At 48.0% G+C, this 20,208-nt stretch overlaps 1 protein-coding gene across 8 annotated transcripts in view; it reads right to left on the bottom strand.

The window, feature by feature from the left end:
• Agap1 (ArfGAP with GTPase domain, ankyrin repeat and PH domain 1) overlaps positions 1-20,208 on the bottom strand; it is a 461,561-nt gene that overhangs the window by 42,372 nt on the left and 398,981 nt on the right. For all 8 annotated transcript variants that reach the window (XM_028880390.2, XM_028880391.2, XM_028880392.2 and 5 more), the window contains one exon: positions 17,307-17,529. In XM_028880390.2, coding sequence (XP_028736223.1) covers positions 17,307-17,529 — 223 coding nt within the window. The remainder of the gene's footprint in view (positions 1-17,306; positions 17,530-20,208) is intronic.

Raw genomic sequence — 20,208 nt, 5'->3', positions numbered from 1 at the left:
CCGAGAGGCCATGTTTCTATCCAGAATGGGGAAACAGACCCTCTTTCATTATTTCAGGTACAAGTAACCCTTGGTTTCAGTCCATAGTTCAGGGCATATACTATTTCACATTATTCATTGACAAAGTTATTAAATTCTCCCTCCCAAAGGGAATGGCTCAGTATTAGTTGTTGCTGTAGAGAATGATGGAGTGTGCTGATCATTTGATGTAGGAAATAGTAGTAAATGAGACATACCACATGCCATCTTTATTTCTTATTTTAACTGCTCTTTGTTTACTGTGCATGGGTGCTTTGTCTGCATACATGCTTGTGCGGCATATGCATGCAGTGCCTGGGGGCCGGAAGGGGGAGTTGGACCCTCTGTGACAGGAGTTAAAGGTGGGCCTAAGTTTTCTTACAGGTGCTGGGAATCAAAGCCAGGTCCTCGGGAAGAGCAGCCAGTGCTCTTAGCACCTAAGCCGTCCTTCCAGTCCTTTCCCTGTGATTTCTGGGTTCAGTCTTGGGATCAAACAATCACCTATAGTCGGTATGTGCTCCACCACTGAGCTGTATCAGCACCACCTTCGGCATAACTTCTTGCCAACACGCTCACCCCACACTGCATTCTTAAGCTATGTCTCTGGACTTTCCCCAAGTATCTAATCTATAAAGCCCCCTAGCCCCCTTTTAAAAGCATGTTGATTTTCCTTTAAAAACAGACGACAGTTACATTGAATTTATAGCTTCATTTGGAAGATTAGTCATAGCAACAAGTTGCACATGCTGCTAATTTAATTCTCAACATCATTCTAGCAAAGTAGACACCAGACAAGTCCTGAACTTTGCAGAATGGGGCAGTGTGTCACAGAAACGTCAGACACCCATCCCATTCCAGTACATCCCAGTACTAAGGGCCTGACCCAAGGTGGAACAATCCACCAAGATTCTAGAACCTGACCGACACTTTGGGATGGTGAATGGCTAGGATGGTGATGCAGAGCGCTTCCACACACTCCTTTGTGAGAATACACAAAATGTATCTCTGGTAGATGCACACTCCTTTTCAACCATACTTTTTTTTTTTGTTAAAACATAATTCTTTATTGATTCTTTAGAAATTGCACATCATGCACCCCAATCCTTCTCACCTCCCAGTCCCTCCATATCCGCCCCTTACCACTGCAGCATATCCGACCAAATTTCTGCACTGATGCTGAGGATCCTAACAAAAACAAACAACAACCCACCTGGCTCCTCCATCTTCCCAACACCTCTTCATTCACCACAGTGGCACCGGGAGCTGCAGCGTGTCACACAGGGTACCCCTTTTGTCCAATCAGTCCCACCCACAAAATGTTCACTGCAATGAGTCATTGCTCTGGTTCAAGGCACACCATCATTGCTGGGCCCTCATCAAAACTCCTCCTGTCCAAGTATACTCTTGTAGTTCTAGAAGCCAGGCACGGAAACACTGCTATATCTGATTGACAACTTGCATTAAGAAATGTCTTGGGCCGGGTGGTAGTGGTGCACACCTTTAATCCTAGCACTCCGGAGGCAGAGGCAGGCGGATCTGTGTGACTTTGAGGCCAGTCTGGTCTACAGAGCAAGATCCAGGATAGGCACCAAAACTACACAGAGAAACCCTGTCTTCAAAAACCAAAAACCAAAATTAAAAAAAAAAGTCTTGGGGCTGGGCTGGGAAGACGGCTCAGTAGATTAAGGGCTGGTGGTGCAAGCATGGGGACTTGAGTGTGGATCCTCAGCATCCATGCAAAAGGCTGGGTGTGACGATAGTGGTATTTGCTGCTCCCTTGACCTTGGACTATACAGCCCCAAAGGAGGTGGTGCTTCCTGCCATTGTGTGTGACCTTTGATAAGGGAAGGGAGAAGGCTCACTAAGCCTTTTCCCTGCTCCTGCCTGCGAGGTGGATTCGCTCCTGGTCAGATCAGAGGATGACTCCAGCTGTCTACTCCATTCTGTAATCCTGAGTGTATTTCCTCAATTTATGTCTTAATAAATTCTGTTACCCATTTAATAGACCCATGTGGATTGATACATGACAGAATGTGCCTGTAACTCCTGCGCTGGGGAGGAAGAGAGAAGGGTCCCTGGAGCCTGGTGGCTAACTAGTCTAGACAAACTGGTGAGCTCCAGGGTCGGTGAGAGACCCTGTCTCAAAAACATAAGGTGGAAGACGGCCAGATGCTCAGAGGTTAGGAGCACCTGCAGAGGACCCAAGTTTCATCTCCAGCATCTCATGGCTCACAACTGTCTGTAACTCCAGCTCCAGGGAATCTGGTCCAGGGACTTGCATGAATGTGTATTTACTTATATACAGATATGCGCACACCCATAATTAAAAGTAAAACAATTTTGTAAAAAGGAGACCCACTAAGGAAGACATGAGGTGTTGATCCCAGGCCTCCGCATGCATGGACATGCACATGTGCAGATGTACCCATCACACATTAAAAATTTAAGGGTGTCTAACCCATGGGCAGCATACAACCCAGGATGGCTCTCTGTGCTACAGTATTACATAAACCAAACCTGTGTATGGTTTTGCAAACTGTCAGCCACAGGATGGACACCCCTGAATTTAATATGTGGCTCAAGACATTTCATCTTCATCCAATGTGGTCCCTCAGGAGAAGCAAAAACATCGGACACTCCTGGAGCCTAGGGCGACAGTGAGGCACACTTCCTGTGGACAGTGAGGCACACTTCCTGTGTGTATATGAGGGTGTTTCCAGAGAGTCAGTGAGTGGAAGATCTATCTATCCTAAATGTGGTGGCACCAACCATGGGCTGAGGTCCTCAATTCAATCAAAATGGAAGGGGAAGAAAGAGCCAAGTGTCCCCCCGCATCCCCCTACACCTGCTTCCTGATCTCCTGAGATGTGTGCAGGAAGCTGCTGCATGCTGCCACCACCAGGCTGCCCAACGCCATGTCTTCCCTGCCATGATGGATGGGATCCCCTCAAACTCAAGCTAAACAGGCCCTCCCCTTCCTAAGTTCTTTCATCATATCAACAAGAAAACTGATACACATGCATACCACATGATTCCATTTATAGAGGTTTTTCTAAGAAACTCAACTAACCTGTGCTCTAAGCACCCGATCTGCAGCTGTCCTGAACAGGGAGGGCGAGGAGGAGGAAACTTCCAGGGGTGACGGAATACCACCAATAGGTCCATGAATGCAGGTGTCGAAACTGACGTGGTGGCACACCTAAGCCGTGTGCAATGCACACGCAAACCTGACCAAATTTCAATTTCTATATTCATTTTCAAATTATGTGTTTATGTGTGTCTATGTGTGGGTATTAAGTACAGGTGCCTATGGGTCCAGAAGAGGACATTGGACTCTACAGGGCTGGATTTGTAGGCGGCTATGAGACACCCCAAGTGGGTGCTGGGAATTGAACTATGGTCCTCTGTAAGAGCAGTATGTTCTCCTAATTACTGAGCTATTTTTTCCAGCCCTCAAAACTTTAAGTTTTTTTTTTTTTGTTTTTTGTTTTTTGTTTTTTTTTTTTTTTTTTTTTTTTTTTTTTTTAAAGAATCAAGTAGAGCCAGGCACAGTGGCACACTCCTTAAATCCCAGCAATCAGGAAGCAGAAGCAGGTGGGTCTCTGAATTTGAGCCTAGCCTGGTCTGCATAGAAGAGTTCCAAGATAGCCAGGACTACATAGAAAATCCCTTTCTTAAAAACAAGGAAACCCAACAACAAAAACAAAACTAACAGAATACTCTAGCTGCCCTCAGTGATCCAACCGTTCACAACTTATATCAACAACAAGGATGGCATTCTATTGAATGTTTCGAATAAGGCATTTATATTTCAGGTAACAATCTTGGCATATTCGCTCCAGCTGGCTGGTCAGTGAGCCACATTTTAACAAGGAGATCTGTGCGGGAATGGTGGTCAGTCCTGGAAGGGGACTAACATGGGGTCAACTGGGCTAAGGATATTTTTTGAGGGTAGGTGGCATGCTGGGCTCAGACAGCTCATCCTCCAGGGTGAACAGGGGACTCTAAGGCTACTGACGCAAGCTGGCACCATGGAGCCACTTCCTGAAATCCCAGATGAAACTCTGAGGGGAAAGTCACACTTACTGTAAACTTTATATTTATAGCAAAAGTGATGTCCCAAAGACGAGGAATGTGATGGACAGCACTACGAGATTTCAAAGGTGCCACAATCCTCCACGGACTGTGGATCCTCAGCCTTTCACGTAGCAAGCAGTGGTCTGTAACCCAATGTGAGGTGATCAGCAGAGAGCCCTGTTTTTAAATGGGCTGCTCCAGCAACAACTGGCCCCTTCATCCTTGCCTTTGAAACAGGGTTCCATTGTAACCATGCGTGAAAAAAAGGCACTGTTCCCTTTCCTAGGCACTCTTAGCTCTGTGAGCCCACCTTCAGGCATCACTTGGCTGACTGTGGCCTGGCGAAACTCAGGTCTGATTGATGTAAATCAAATCCAAAGGTGTGCTCTGAATGTGTGCCGCTTAACTCACCTCGGATTACTGTTTTGAAACAGCAAGTGGGAACACTGTGTAACATGGATTGCTACAGTCTTATAAAAAAAGCCCAGAATTCTCAAAAGAATCACAAATGGTTGATAGACATTTAAAGAAATGCTCAATATCCTTAATCATCAGAGAAATGCAAATCAAAATGACTCTGAGATACCACCTTACACCTGTCAGAATGGCTACGATCAAAAACACCAATGACAGTCAATGTTGGAGAGGATGTGGAGCAAAGGGAACACTCCTCCACTGTTGGTGGGAATGTAAGCTTGTATAACCACTGTGGAAATCAGTATGGTGATTTCTCAGAAAATTGGGAATCGATCTACCTCAAGACCCAGCCATACCACTCTTGGGCATATACCCAAGGAATGCTCAATCATACCACAAAGATACATGCTCAACTATGTTCACAGCAGCATTATTCGTAATAGCCAGAACCTGGAAACAACCTAGATGCACATCAACTGAAGAATGGATTAAGAAAATGTGGTACATATACACAATGGAGTACTACTCAGCAGAGAAAAATAATGACAGCATGAAATTTGCAGGCAAATGGATGGAACTAGAAAATATCATCCTGAGTGAGGTAACCCAAACTCAGAAGGACAAACATGGTATGTACTCACTCATAAGTGGATACTAGATATAAAGCAAAGGACAATCAGACTGCAACCCACAGAACCAGGGAGGCTATACAGCAGGGGGACCCTAGGATGACTGTGGCTTATACTAAGTTTTAGTTTTACTCAATTACTGGGCAAGCCTCAATGAAACATTTCACTATTAGGTTAAGATTTTATACTGTATCAAGCTGATATTAGAAAAATAATTAAATAAATAAAAATGAAACAAAAACAAAAAACAAAATGTAGCCAGATATTGGGGTAAAAGCCGAAAGATCAGAGAAACAGAACAAGCCAGCCACAAGTTCTTACCTCTAGGAAATCCTCTAGGAAGTCTCAAGACAGTTCCTGTTTCCTCACATCTTATATTCTTTTCTCTGCCCTGCCATCTTACTTCCTGAAATTAAAGGCATGTGTGCTTCCCAAGCAAAGGTATAAGATCTCAAGTGTTGGGATTAAAGGTATGTGCCACCACTGTCTGGCCTCTATGTCTAATCTAGTGGCTGGCTCTGTCCTCCAATCCCCAGGCAAGTTTATTAGGGTACACAATAGATCACTACAACACTGTTCACAGAGACTCTGCAACGTCGTCCTGAAGCTGGTGGCTTCTTCGTGCCCTGGCAGGGTAAGAATGGTGGCTTCTGCCGGTGAGGTTGTGTCTGCACCTGCTTCACCGGCCGGCCCCACTGTGCTTGCACATAGCACCAGAGGGCAAGGAGGGATGGGGGCCGGGCTTTCTACTGCCTCTCTGCAGCTAGCACCAGGCTCTTCAGGTTCTTTGAAGGCTGTTGGAATCAACACAGCTGTTTCCCTATGTGGCCTTTCTGTGATAGACACATGTGGAGGGTGCCAGGTGAGGACGGCAGCCATAGAGTCTGAGGGGACCTGGGCTCAGGAACTGACTCCAGAAAGCCAGTTAAGGGGGGAGGCCAGATTCTTATGGCAACAAAGTATGACCACACCTGCCCGGTCAATGGCTGCAATCTATAGCTGCTCCCAGAAGCTCGGAGTCCAGGTAGAAGAGGTCTGGGCTGGTGTAGCTCTGTGTAGGCCTCTGGCCACAGCATGAGATTTTTCTGCTGGCCTGTGAGGGAGCACTAGAGGAGAGGAAAGTCAGGGGCTAACAGACCTCGCTGGACACTGAGGGCATAAACCTCAGTGGCATCTCGGCTGTGTGTGGTTCTTGTGACAGTGTGGCTGATGCCCAAGGCTCGTGGAGGTTAGAAAAGGACCAGGGAAAAGAGCAACTTTGCCTTCCTGAAATCCCCCTTTGGTCTGGCATTCTCCACACTAGTACCCTGGGCTCCCTCCGGCTCTCCTGGTGACTGTCGAGTGGGATTGTCCTGCTCTGGGCCTCCGGGCATCCCTCAGACCCTGGAGAGCAGTTTAAGTCACCTGACGTGGGTGCTGGGAACCGAACTCGGATCCTCTGGAAGAGGATTAGGTGCTGAGCCACCCCTCCACCCAGCTAAACGCCTTTTAAACAAGCTCTGGGTCACACAGCAGGCAGCAGCGTGTGCAGGTGATATGCTGGCCTGTTCTGGAAGTCACCATATTCTAAGCAGTCTTCTGCAAGACAGATATTCTGCAGAGCACTTAGGGGTCACCTTAACCACGTGTCAAGGTCCAAATTTAGCTTGTATTTTGGGGGTAGAATTCCATTACAAAGTAATCTCTCAGCTACTAGCTGAGCATGTATCATGTTCTTCTGGAATGCTATAGAATGTGTGACTACTCTTGCCTTCATTTATCATTATTTAGAGAGTTATTAGCAATCTAGAGTGAAAATACATTTGTCTTTCTCAGTTCCTACGGGGCCTCGAGGAAGCTATCTGAAGGACACTGTGGAGTTTTAATGAGAAATGCCTGCCGCAGTACTGGGCATCTGGACACTTGGTCCCCAGTTGGTGGTCCTACTTGGGGAGGTTTAGGTGACACAGCTTTGCTGGAGGGAGAATGTTACTGGGGGCGGGCCTTGAGGTTAACAGCCGAGTTTCGCTCTCAGTTTGCTTTCTCTGCCTGTATGTTAAAGGATGTGCACTATCAACTTCCTGTCCCTGCCACCATGGCTGCTGCCCTGCTTCTCTGCCAGGATGGACTCTTCTGGAAGCATAAGCCCCAATAAATTCTTTCTCCTAGGAGTTGCTTCTGGTCATGGTGTTTTATCAGCTACAGGAGAATAAATAATACAGAGTCAACCACCTGGTAGAGAGCAGATTCTGGATGCTTCTACAGCCACACAGGTTAGGTTTTTGTGGGCTCCTCCTATGGCCCTCAGTAAGGGTACCAAAGCCATTTCTTGTTGCTTAGATCCGTCCTGGGCCTCAGCAGTCTCTGATGACAACTTTTGGAGTTCTGAGGAAGAGTAGCACATGCTCTTGTAATTACAGGCATGTGAGGAGTATGCGGAGACTCTCTGAGGACCCTCAGGTGACAAGTCCCCAAGTTAACTTAGGCCTGGTCCAAATCACAAGTTAGGTTATAGGCAGCTCATTTTCCCTGATGGAGGATTCACACGTGCAATTTCAGTAAGATAACACAAAGCAGTGTGTAAACACTGTGGCTCCCCTTAGGGGGCCCTTGAGAGACTCCAGACAAGACACAATGGCAACGCTTTCATCAGTGAGTGTCACCAGCATTCATCAGGAAGGCTCCAGATACTCTGGACCACTGGATCTCTAAGACTGAGTGACATGTACTCCTGCTCGCACTGGTCTTTTGGACTTCAGAATAACTTTGTTTTTCTTGAGATCAAATTATTTGGTCAGTTTTATAGTCTCTCACATTTCTAGGTCAATTATATTTCTATCAACTTGTCCATTTTTTTTTGTTGTTGTTCTGGTGAAAAGATAAAGAAGGCAGCTATGATTGTGGGAAGGACGTGTGGAATTCACACATCAATTTGGGGGAGCTGCCATCCGAACAATATTAACGTTCCAGACCACAGCCCAGACCCTGACAGCTAATGCTCCTTTGATCTCTAACAATTACACTTTGTAGTTTTCTGTGCACAGGCTCAGTTCATTTTTATGTGTGTGTTTTTTTTAATGTTATTTGTAAATGGAACTGTTTCCTTACTTTTATTTTGGTTATTTACTGCTAGTTTTAGAAACATGATTGAGTTTTGTACAATGCTCTCTCGGCCCTCAATCTTGCTGAGACCCTGCTTGTTAGCTTGTGGTTTGTGATTCCTTAGGATTTTCAACATAAACATTATGGCATCTGCACGTTGAGATGTCTTATTTTTGTCTTTCCTCATCTGGAGGTATCTGGTTTCTTTCCACTGATAAATTCCCTGGCTTGAACTTCAAGCACAACGTTGAAAAACAGTGGGGATATTTCTGTCTTGTTCCTAAGCTGAGGTAAAAGTTGCCAGCACCTTACCACTTAAGGATGAGGAGACGTGTTAGTTTTTCATAGATGTCCTTCATCAGACTCAGAAATGTCCCTTTTACTCTCTTTGTAAAGATTGCTGGTGTTTGGATCACAAAAAGGGGTTGGGTTTTGTCAGAAGTACTTGCTCTATTTCCTGAGGTGATTGCTGTGGTATCTCACACACACATGTGTATGTACTTGCATTTGTTGAACCAACCTTGCATTCCTGGGAAAACTGTCACTTGAACATAGTGTGTGAATCCTCTTCTAGGGGGCAAAGGGATGCTCTGTGGCTGTAACTCTTGCTGGGATGACATTCTGGACATGCCAGGCAAAATTGAAATGTGGCAAAGGATGACAGATGGCTTGGATCTCAGGAAGTACAGAAAGCTGTCTGGAGGCCTGGGCCGAGACAGTCCACAGGCAGGGTTATCGACATTCTGATTATGGAAACATAAGTTTCTTGGACTCCAGCATGTTTTAGAATCACATCACTGCTCTTTACCCCTGGGTGCCAGTTGCACAGGCTTGGGGTGGGTCTTGAGGATGTATGTTTTTAGGTGGTACTGATGCTGCATAAGCCAGTGTACAGATACAGAGTAGAATCACCGACAACATTCTCCATGCTCAGGGGAGAGCAAGCACACAGGCCACCTGTTCCTCTTACTGGCAGCATGCAGGACCCAGGAACAAAGCCCAGGGCACTTTCTAGATAAGAAGGGGCCGAGGAAATTTCATAAATATTATTTTCTTTTAGCATTAACTCCACATGATTAAGTGGGTAGGTATAATGACTAGTTTCATTTTACAAAGGATCAAACGCCCTTGCTTTGAAAACCAGAATCACAGAAGATGCTGAACTACAAATCCTCTGGCCCAGCTCCATCTTTCATCATGTAGATACAAAATGATGGATGGGTGAAGTGCAGCATCCACATTTTTGGCAAGCAGAGGTCAGGAGTTGGGTCAGGGACACAAGCAGAGCGAGGCCAGGTCAGGAATATGGCGTAGGCATGTGAAAATCTTGGCCAGCACCTGTGTTGGCTGGTCAACTGTTCGGGTTCTCGGTGCCATTTTCTGCATGAGTACTTAATGTCGGCGCCAGCTGCAGAGAACGTAGACTCCTGACTCCTGGGCAGAGTACGAGTTCAGGCTGGCCACACGGACGGAAGGAAACAGAAACAAAGGGCACCTCACTGTTCTTTCTGTCTTTACTGAGTGAGGCTCTGGGAGGTTATTAGTGGGAAGACACCGTGGCCATACTCCCATCTACAACGAGCTTACACTAAAGCCCACACGGGACACAGGATGGCTAAGGACAGAGAAACTGAGTGCAAGCTGGGCTGGCCACTGCTAACATCAAAGCATCTCCTGCTGCTGTGTGGATATGATCTTTCCCGAGCTACACAGCCAAGGCGAACAAGTACCACAGGAGAAAGGAAGGTGTCAGGAGTCAGGTTCCGGTGATCAGTGTGATCCCAGACAGGAAACACAGGGATCCCATGCCTGCCTTGTCCTCATTTGCAAAACACAGTCTCTCCAAGCTCAGGAAAAGCACAGGGCACTGAGGACACCAGGTATGTTCACCCTCCTTCCCTTTCATGATGGGTACAGAGAGAGGAACATTTCCCATATGGAACCACAAAACTGCACTGAAAGGACGACCCTTTAAAAGATGTCACGAGAGTCAAGAGAAAGCATTTGTTGGCTCATGGTATGTAATTCAAGCCTAAAACAGTTATCCTCCCTGTCCCCTTCCTTCACAAGATCTCCCCAGAGGACAGAAGCTCAACTGGCTGAGGTGCCTGAGAGACATCTTCCAAGCACGATCAGAAATCTGAACATCCACAAGCCCCTCAACTGTCTCCATGGATACATTTCAGAGAGTCAACAACACAGGTTTCTACCTCAAGACTGCTTTCTGGCAGGGAGGCTGGCTTCCAGCTCCTACTGGCTTCCCACAGCCAACAGATAAATAACCAGGCTCCCGGGTAGCGGGTGGCGTGAGAAAGCCTGCACATCACCCTGTCCAAAGGCAAATGTGAGTGCAGGCAGCCTTTGCAAACTGAGACCCTTTCTGGTTAAGCTTAGGAAGACTCTTCTTCAAAGCATCCTTCTCATGACAAGAGCCAGCCTGTTAGGGCTTTCTGTACTCAGAACAAGCTCCCTGGCCTCAGCTTGGGTGAGGCAGGGCTCTGTTTCTTGTCACAGTAATCTATAGGTATTATTTCTAAAGCAGTGTTAATGTACTCTTCATCTGTACGTTTTCCTAATTGGCTTAATATTTATAGTAGAATATTTGGGATCTGGGCCCAGCGCTCTAGTAAACTCCAGCGTATTTAGCAACGTGCTAATGAGGCCCGTCCAGACAGGAAGGGCTGCACCGTGAGTTACGGCACTCTCGGTCAGATTCCAACTCGGCTGCAGAGAAGTTGCTAAATATCTTAAAGTAAAAGCGGGTCCCCAAGCAGCTGTTGGGCTTGTAGAGCTGTGGATGTATAAACTTTATTGGCAGTAAATGTCACTCCTGCGAGTAGACAGCGCGCCCGCAAAGCCTTGGCTCCTCAGGAGTCTGCCGCCGCCGCTGCGGGGCTTGGGCTGGACACACAGGGGACAGGGAGGGTGGCCTTACTCTGTGGCTGGGGCTGGGGCACGGCTGCCGACAGGCATGCGATGGTGACAGAAATTCACTTTGAGTTGCAATTAGTGGCACTGTCATTTTCGGGGGGCTCCTGCCAATTAATTAAGGCTGTCAAACAGAAAAACCACAGCGCTCACATGGTAATTTATATTGGAAGAGACAGGCCTCGGAAGCAGAGCGGCGTCCTCCACAAACAGCTTTCTCCCTCAGAGCGCTGGAATAAACACGGCGAAATAAGCAAGATAAAAGCTGCGCGCGTGTGCACACGCGTGCGAGGGGGTCTGCGTGGGCAAAGAAGAAAAGTTAAGCTGCCCTTGTTATAACTGCTAACTCTGGTCGCCAGAGAAGAAGACAGGCTGATTAAAACTCGGAATGAGCCCCCAGCTCCCTGAACCCTCTGCGTCCAGGATGATAGAATCAGAGGAGTTTATTCATGCCATTAAGCCCCAGAGAACTTAATTGAAAGAAGAGCACAGCCCGGACCTTGACAAGCGGGAGGTCACAGTAATTGCTGCCGGACATATTTAACATTAAGATAATCAGGCCATTAATTACCCTTCGGATCATTAAATCAGCCAGTTGCAAAATGAAATTTCTGCCTCTATTACTCACTTGAGAGACCACAGGGGTGGCCTTTAATTTATCAGGGAGCTTGAGCTACAAAGGCTGGGGCTGGGGGAGGGCAGCCAGGGAGGGGGCTCCCCCTACACGAGCGCCGTGGCAGTGGTGGCCGGGCAGGCATCAATCCGCCATGCTTGGTGATCGTGGCAAATTAACTAGGTAAGATAACCTCCTCGTGCAAAGGCAGAAGCTGGGGGTATGTAAATAGATGAGGGCAGACAGGGAGCTCAGAGTGTGCACACCACTTAGCAAGATAATAAAGGGAATCATCCTTGATTATCAGTGCTAATTTGGACACTGCCGGTAGCTTGTTATGCGTGTTCTGAGTAGCATTTAATTAATTCAATTGCTTGTTAATGAGGGAAGTGACATGTGGGGAGCAGATGCCACCCAACTGCAGATGGACTCTGGTCAGCCCAGCAAAGGCCTTTTTTCTGTCTCCGACTTCTCCCCCTCCCCATTTTTTTTTTTTTTTTTTAAGAAAGAGAATAGAGAAAGGTGTCCAGCATAGAGAACACTCAAAAGACACAAAACATTGACCCCAGCAGGCCAAGAACTGTTGAAAAATAATCAGAGGAGACAATCCTGGGGCCGCGTGGGCAGTCATGTCCCTGAGGCCACATTTAGAACAGCGCATCTTTATGCCAGAAATTTGAGCCTGAGATTACTATATTGTGATCTTATGATCAAACCTAACAAGACAAAGACTTGGCCAAGTGGGGCTGCTTTTAATATCTCCGAGTCAGCTGCGGGGATCCAATTATTTTCAGTTTGGATACATTTCCCCTTTATCAATATCTCCGTGTGCATAAATAAGATAAAAGTGGCCCTGCGGAATCAAAGGAAGTGGCACTCCTCTCGCCGGGCAGACTGGTGGGGTCTGGAAGTGTGTGGCCAGTCTTCTCCCACGCAGGGTTCTGATGTGGGCCCTGATCTTCCTATCGATGGCCAGAGACAAGAAGGGAGTTTAGGCAGGGAGATGAAGTTACAAATAATGAAAGGAGGGTGGGGAGGAGGATGCTGGAAACAGGAAGAGAGTGCGCATTAAACCCGCCAATGTTCCCTTCCCAGTGGCATCAAAGGGGGAATGGGTGATTTTAGCTCTGCTCCGAGTTTCTCTCCTGAGCTGTTCCTGGAACTGAAAACACAGTTTGGCATTCCAACTTCCTTTGATTTCCCAGCCCAGGGCGGCAGGTGCCAAGCATCGCATAAATAGGCTACCTGCACTAAAATGTAAATAGCGTGGTCCCCGCTGACCCTCCCAGGCCAGACACCATTAGGGAGGCAAAGACAGGAAGCCAGTGGAGTGGGGACAGTTACACCACCAAGTCCCCTGGCTTCGGCCTGGAGGTCTCCGCCCTGTTGGGGGGGGGGAGTTACCTTCACCTAAGCCTCCGCAAGCAGCGTCCACATGGGAGGGCGTGACAAGGAGGGGACAGCCCAGAGTGGTGCGGTGCCACACACAGCCATGAGGACAGGAGTCCCCGGGGTTTGCCGGAGCAGCTTGGCTATGCTGCAGACTCCCAAGCCTCCTTTCATTTCCGGGAGGAGCCAGGTGGTGTGGCCGCCAGGAGAACACCCGACACCTGGGTGACAGTCAGGTGACCCTGTTGTGTGTTGTGCGTGGCATGAGCAGCCATCTGACTCAGTGCCTTCACCCTAAAGGCTGTTTTCTTTTCCTTTCAAAGGGTCACCAATGATCTTGGCACTCTCCCCAGCGACAGTTAATTAGTCTCTTCACATTGGAACCCAGAGCCCCGAGCACCTGGTGGCTCCAGACTCAGCTGCTCCAACTGTCTACTACACAGCATGACACACACACACACACACTCCGAGGATCACAAAGCACACCCATTGCTATCCCCAATTCCAGATAACTCTGTCCCCTGCTGCTGCCTCTCCGACCACCTGGACACCCCCATTTACAATCGACATTTTAAGTGTGTGCTTAAACGGTATCAGTAGCAATGCGGGAGGGGGGGTTCTGATTCCAGCCCAGATGTAGTTAATTGTTACCACATCGATCTCCCCTCTAACATGATTCTTCCTCCAAATCAAACCCCCATTACAGAGGGGTGGAGGGCATCCTCTCCCCTCCTGCGACAATAAATTTAATATCGAATGTACTGGGAAAAAAATGGCAGCTGTTGCAGAATCCATCCAAAAAGATTTTTTTCTTTTCTTCTTTTTTTTTTTTTTTCCTGCTTCCTGGGAGTAATTAAAAGATGCTTTCCCTGACTAATGATCCCCCTGTTTAGGAATGGGAAGTCGATACTGCTTCAGCTGTCGTCAGCTCCGATTGATCACGATGTTGCTCAAGTTGGAACGGCAGTTCTCAGGGCGGCTGAGGATCGCTGGAACCAATTATAGGCCATCCAGAGCTGCCCTAATAGGGGTGTGGGGACAACAGGCAGAAGGCCGGCCAGCTGTGCCAGGCGTCCGTTCTCCCAACCTGCCTGCAGTCCTGGACGATGCCAACGCACGGCTGTTCTGGGGACTGGCTGTTTCTTTATAGAGAGATATGGTGTGGGTGTGTGTGTGTGTGTGCGCGCACGCACGCGCGCATATAAGTATGTCTGTGCACATGTGTGTCTGTGTGTTTGTGTGCTGAGGTGTGTAGATGTGTTGTATATATGTTGGAATGTGTCTGTGTACAAGTATGTGTATATGAAGTGTATATACATGTGTATATGTGTGTATTGGGATATGTGTGCATGTGTGTATGTATATTTTAGGATGTGTATATGCGCGTGTTGTATACATGTCTGTATATGAGCAGCACATTTTTAATTACATTCCACAGTCAGAATGAATCTCCTGAACCATGCTGAACACAGACCCAAGCTCTGTGGGAAAACATTTGGGCCCCTGTTTCAAAGAGTGACATTTGTTTTTTTCTTGAATTAACATCAATATTCATGAAACTATTTCTTTTTGGGATAGTTTCAGGCCTCGCAATGCTTCTAGAACCGGCCTCTATTCCTATGGAGAAGGTGGGAAGCCTGGGTGTTGGGGGGGCGGATAGGCATCTAGGACAGGCAGTATCTAGACTAGATACCAACTCTCTTGGGGTGAATTCCAGACCGATTCTAGCCCAGACTGCCAGGCTTTTGTTTCTATTTGGGGAAAAGGTGGGAGAAGGTGAAGGCGGGAGGCGGTGAAGGCGGGAGGCGGTAGGATCTCTACTGTGTATGGGCTGTGGTATTTCTCATTTATGGTGGTGTCTCTAGGGCTGGTAACCTTCTAGGTGGTCCTTGGCTCAGTCTGTCTTGGTCCTTTCCAATCGCCCTGTTGCTGACTTCAGCGTTCTCGGGAACAGATGGAATGTGGTCCAACACAAACGCAGACTATTCATCCGACCCAAATCCCTCTGATATCAGCCACCCAGGCTCAAGAGCTTCCCAGAGCAAACACATCCTTGCTTCTTGTTCTGAGGAGGTCCAGCCCTGCAGGAGGCACGCTGCTGACCATGTGTGCTGCAGGAAGGACCTTCCTGCCTCTGCCTAGGCTGCCCTATCCTCCTACACCTCTCTCCTGGAAATCAGCCATGGCTATGAACTTCCCGGAGCAGGTGTCCTTAACTGGCCCCCAAAGGGTCCACATGTCAGGATACTCATCCTTTATTCATTCCCCCTCTTCTTAGGAGTGTTTGGTGAACGTTTATTGAATTTAACCAGACAAAAAAACTTCCTGGGATAATTTTACCAAAGACACAAATAAGCCTCCAGATCTCATGCCTATCTGAAAATACAGAAATTCCAAAGTCAGGAGCTGCCACGGCCATCATGCCACATCATTACAGCCCTGGAAAGGATTACTGACTCAGGAAGGCTCTTGAGAATATCCAGTGTGACCCAAGGTGACAGGTTCAACTGCAGTCATCCTACTTGTGAGGGGACGACTCCTCCCACCTTCTCTAGCGTAGACGGCGACATGCGCAGTGCTGGGCAGAGCAGAAAGCCACAGCGCCACAGCACGGGGCACGCAGCGGCCAGAACCGAACACTGCCCACCAGCAGCCACCACTGCCGGGTACATGAGGACAACCACAGATCAGCTTCCGAGTGTTCGACACTCTAAAGGAATAGCAGATGTTCCTAAGGCACACCGTTAAACACAGTCTATAGGTTACTTTTAAACCTAAATGGTCAGGTGCATAGAATTCATTTTTTCTAACGCATTTCAATGTTTTTCTTCATACATTAAACAATTTAACTTCCCATCATCTTTTCATTTTCAGATCGAAATTTAACTACACTATGGGAAAAAAAACCCACAATACTACAAAGCAAATTAATGTTTTAGGATTGAGTGAATAGCCCAGCCGACTTCCATGTGAGTGAAAGATAACAGCTTCTCGAAGGGCAGCGTATCTTGTTTGTGAGAATATCACTAACTGTATTACACAGACTGACTCATAAAATGAGGACCTGTCCCAGCAAACCTCCGTGATTGTAACAAGCACACCTTATCACCTTGCTGGCCCTGCCTTCCTGCCAGCCATACACAAACAGGATTATGGTACGGCAGCGTCACTTCTGATGTGCACCAGAGGGGGCACCACGCATCCATTTTGCAGTGTTAGTGAAATGAACCCAGCGGCAGGTCTCAGGAGATCACTGGCTAGGAACCTGGACGTGCGGCCTAACCACTGGTTTATAGCCACTCGGCTCTCACTGTATCTCAGCAGCGAACAAACAAACTTCCGATGCTCAGCAGGACAAATTCCTTTTCCTCCGGTTACCCTGAGAAGCATGGCAGAAGCAGGCCTCAAGCCGGAGGCGGGGGCGCGACAGTGGGAACACAGAGCACCCAGTACCTTTTCAGATGTTCTTGGTTAGACCAACCAGAGATGAGCTGACCCCTCTGCTACTATGAAATAGGACTTTGAAAATGGACTTTCAGCCACCTCTTGGGAGGATTAAATATGTATGCATATCCTCAAAAATGGTTTATAATCGCTGTAAATGAAAAATGAGAAACTAAATGGCCTCAAAATAAATGCGTTTTTATCCTGGATAACAATTAGCATTAATGAGGAGTCACCATACATTATGCTTAACTGTACTTAATTAAATGTGTTAGAAGTATATTTTAGAAAATAAAATACATTTTCTTCATTATAAACTCACTTGTTGGCAGGAGCAGGTGAGGGGGTTGGTTACCCACAAGATGCTTACCAAGGGTGTACGAAAGAATACAAAACCAAAGAATCAAAAATTTATAATTAGTGTTAGCACAGCTTGTGCCTATTAGAAATATATTAATTAAAGTAATATATTCATAAGATTAGAAGCCTAATACATTTCCAAGAGGGGAGAGGAATCCCCAAGGCCTAAAAATAAACATAAAAAATTAAGGAGTTTGAATCATCCAATCTGCTCCAGACCAATTTCAAATACGGATGCATCTACTCTAGGCTAATCGGCATGCCTATTGGTTGCCAAGGCAACCACTGCAGCTGCCCCTGAGGTCATCCCCAGTTGTGTAGCTGCTGGTGGAGCACCTGCGCATTCCTACCTTGTGGAGTCCAAAGAGGGTTTTGTCCGTCCCTGGCTGCTCTCTTCCCACACGCTGTTGGCCAACTCATTCCCGATGGACGACATCACCTTGATCAGCTCCATGGGCCAGTCATCAAGATCTAGAGATCGGACCCGAGAGAGGTGGGTGCCAAGATTCCGGTGGATCCCTGAGCACTCGATGCACATGAGGGCTCCCAAGTTCAAACTGGCCCAGTTAGGGTCTACAGGAAGAGAAACAGGAGCAAATTCCAATCAGACCGCCACCATTCATTCTCAATGTTCCCGAACTCTCAGGGACATCTGACCAGGCAGTCCGTCCCCCACCGTCACATGACTCGGAGCTGTTCCTGGTGTCAGGGAAAACATGGTATGTTGCTTGCAGCTGTGGCAAATCCAGTTTCCCAGAACTGGTGTTCATTTGGACAGAGATACCTCTTCTGATACTTTAGCAGCATTGTTCGGGACTGGTGCACATTAGAAAAAAAAAAAAAAAAGTCATGTGTGTTGAGATGTCCACTATGGACCTCTGATGATGGAGTAAGAAGCAGAGACAAGGCATCTGGGTGCCACCAAGGCCCAGGTCATGCCTGGAGGCTTCACTGGCCCTCATAACCCCGTTCTGCGTCTGTTAGCCCAGCTTGGTTGTGTTAACAAATTTCAAAGACGGAAGAGGCACATTCCTGTGAGAAGGTATGGTCATGCAAGGGTACCCATTGCAGCGATTCACAGGGTTTCATTGGCCACTGGCAGGTGAGTGGGCAGGTAATACAGTTCTATCAGGACTCAGTTCCCTCAACCGTGACTTGAGGAGTGTATGTTTCAGGCTGGGTTGATAGGACAAGGATACAGTTCTGTGGGATGGTGGGCTTGTGTAGAGAATGGCTGGGGATGGGGGGGTGGGGGCGCTGGGACAGATCTGTCATTGTGTGGTGATGTGTGATGATATCATCAGATGATCTGGAACTTGGGCCCAGGGCTGGCTTTGAGCTTACAATCTCTGGATGTTTTGCAAGGACAGGCTGACCTTGATGATCACCGGCTCTCACTGGTACCAGGAAGAGAGGCTAAACTCACACAGGTAGAATTGGCATTTATTCAAGTCTACCAGAAGAGTCAGCAAAAACTGATCTGACCCCTGGGGAGACTTCCTGGGCTCTCTACAGGGCAAATGACCATGGATGGCTGCATGGTAACTAAGCAAATGTCAGCAAGCCACTTACTTAACATCAGTACAACTCAAGGAGGGGGCTGTTTCATACCCCAGAGGAGGCCTGTGATCTCAGAGACGTTCTGATGGGGAAGGGGAAACCTAGGTCTCCAACAGAAGCAAAGAGAACAGGATACAGAACCATACAGACTGTGTGAAGACGAGAAAGGATTAAGTTACAGGCAGCAGAAGACACGTGTGTTGTGGTTTGGATGTGAGATGCTCCCCCGCAGGCTCCCATGTTTGAACACTTGGTCTCCAGCAGGGGGAGCCGTCTTTGGTGGGTGTGAAACCTTCCACAGGTAGGGTCTAGGTGGAGGAAGTGGATCTCTAGTGGGAGGAGCCTTGAGGTTTGGGGCTGAGCCCCATTTCCTGTGCTGTCTGGGCATCCTGGTCCATGGAGATGGGACCAAAGAGCTGGGCCAGCAGAGGATTCCCCATACCCATCACACTACAGACTCAGCTCCTCAAACTGAAGTCAAAACGAGCCCCCCTTCCTACAGCTGCCTCTTGTCAGGTGCCTGTGGTCACAGAAACGAGAAAAGCAATGAGTGGGAACAGCGTGGAAGGCATCACGGACGCAGGCCGCTGGACGCAGTGGTGAAGAGCTTGCAAACACTTCTCAGCAAGGCTCTCGCCTGGTGTCTGCAATCCCTCAGAGCTGGGCTTCTGCTCTGCTGTCCCCATCAGCTCTGGCCACCGAGACAGGGCTGTCATAGCTGCCGGCCACCTCCATGGTTACAACCCTTCAGTCTACTGTTGGTCTCTTGCCCACTGCCCATTTCCTGATGCTGAACTCTGATGCAGTTGGAGTTAAATGTCTCTTTGGGATTTTCTCCCTAGTTTTAGTCTTATCCCCGGCATTTCCCCCTCAAATTGGCCCACACCTTGGCTCCTGTAATCTCCTCTCTTCTGACACCATTCTCTCTTCCTGGCAAAGCCAGCTTGACCTTGGCTTTTGTGAGAACCCAAACTCTAACAACTGTCAACAGCTCTTACCTCTTCCTCGCTTACCAGCTGAAAAATTCTGTACAGACCCGCCTGACATCAGCTTGCCCCATGATGGTTTCTTCTGTCAAGCTTCTTTCTACCTCTCCCAACGACACCAATGCTCTCCCAGGACCTGGGGAGTCGACCTTCCTTCTAACACCACCCCCAGAGATGCTCTCTCCAATTCAAGCCTTCTTGAACGGAGCCCCCACTCTTGTCCTTGGTGGGACTATCACAGCTCACATCTGTATGTTCATATCCTGACCCCTGCAGGCCACCTCCCAACAGCAGCCATGAAATGTAGCAGGCCCAATCATGTAACACAGCGACTCAAAACCTGCTGTGGCTACCACCTGCCACTGGGATCAAGTCTAACCTGACCTGACAGGATCGGAGCTGAGCCCCACCCCCTTTTCCCTGTCTCATGTGAGACCCTCGCTGCCTTCATCCACCTGTACACGACACTCACTTCCAGCTCCGCCTGGCATGTTGCTCTCTCTTTGGTCTCAGCTAGAATTACCTTCCCCAGGACAGCTCACTTGGCCATCTCTCCCCACCCCCACCCCCAATGTAGTAAGGGGATATCAAGAGCCTTGTCTCTGCTTTGGACAGAGCTTTGTGTGCCCGCTCTTCCTCGTGGCTATGGGCATTCGAGGCTGTGACAACACACTGTAGCTGGGTGCATACAGAGGAGCCCCACCGG

Source organism: Peromyscus leucopus, chromosome 13, assembly GCF_004664715.2.
Source record: "Peromyscus leucopus breed LL Stock chromosome 13, UCI_PerLeu_2.1, whole genome shotgun sequence".
NCBI classification, from domain to species: Eukaryota; Metazoa; Chordata; class Mammalia; order Rodentia; family Cricetidae; genus Peromyscus; species Peromyscus leucopus.
This window is presented reverse-complemented; position numbering and strand designations above follow the sequence as displayed.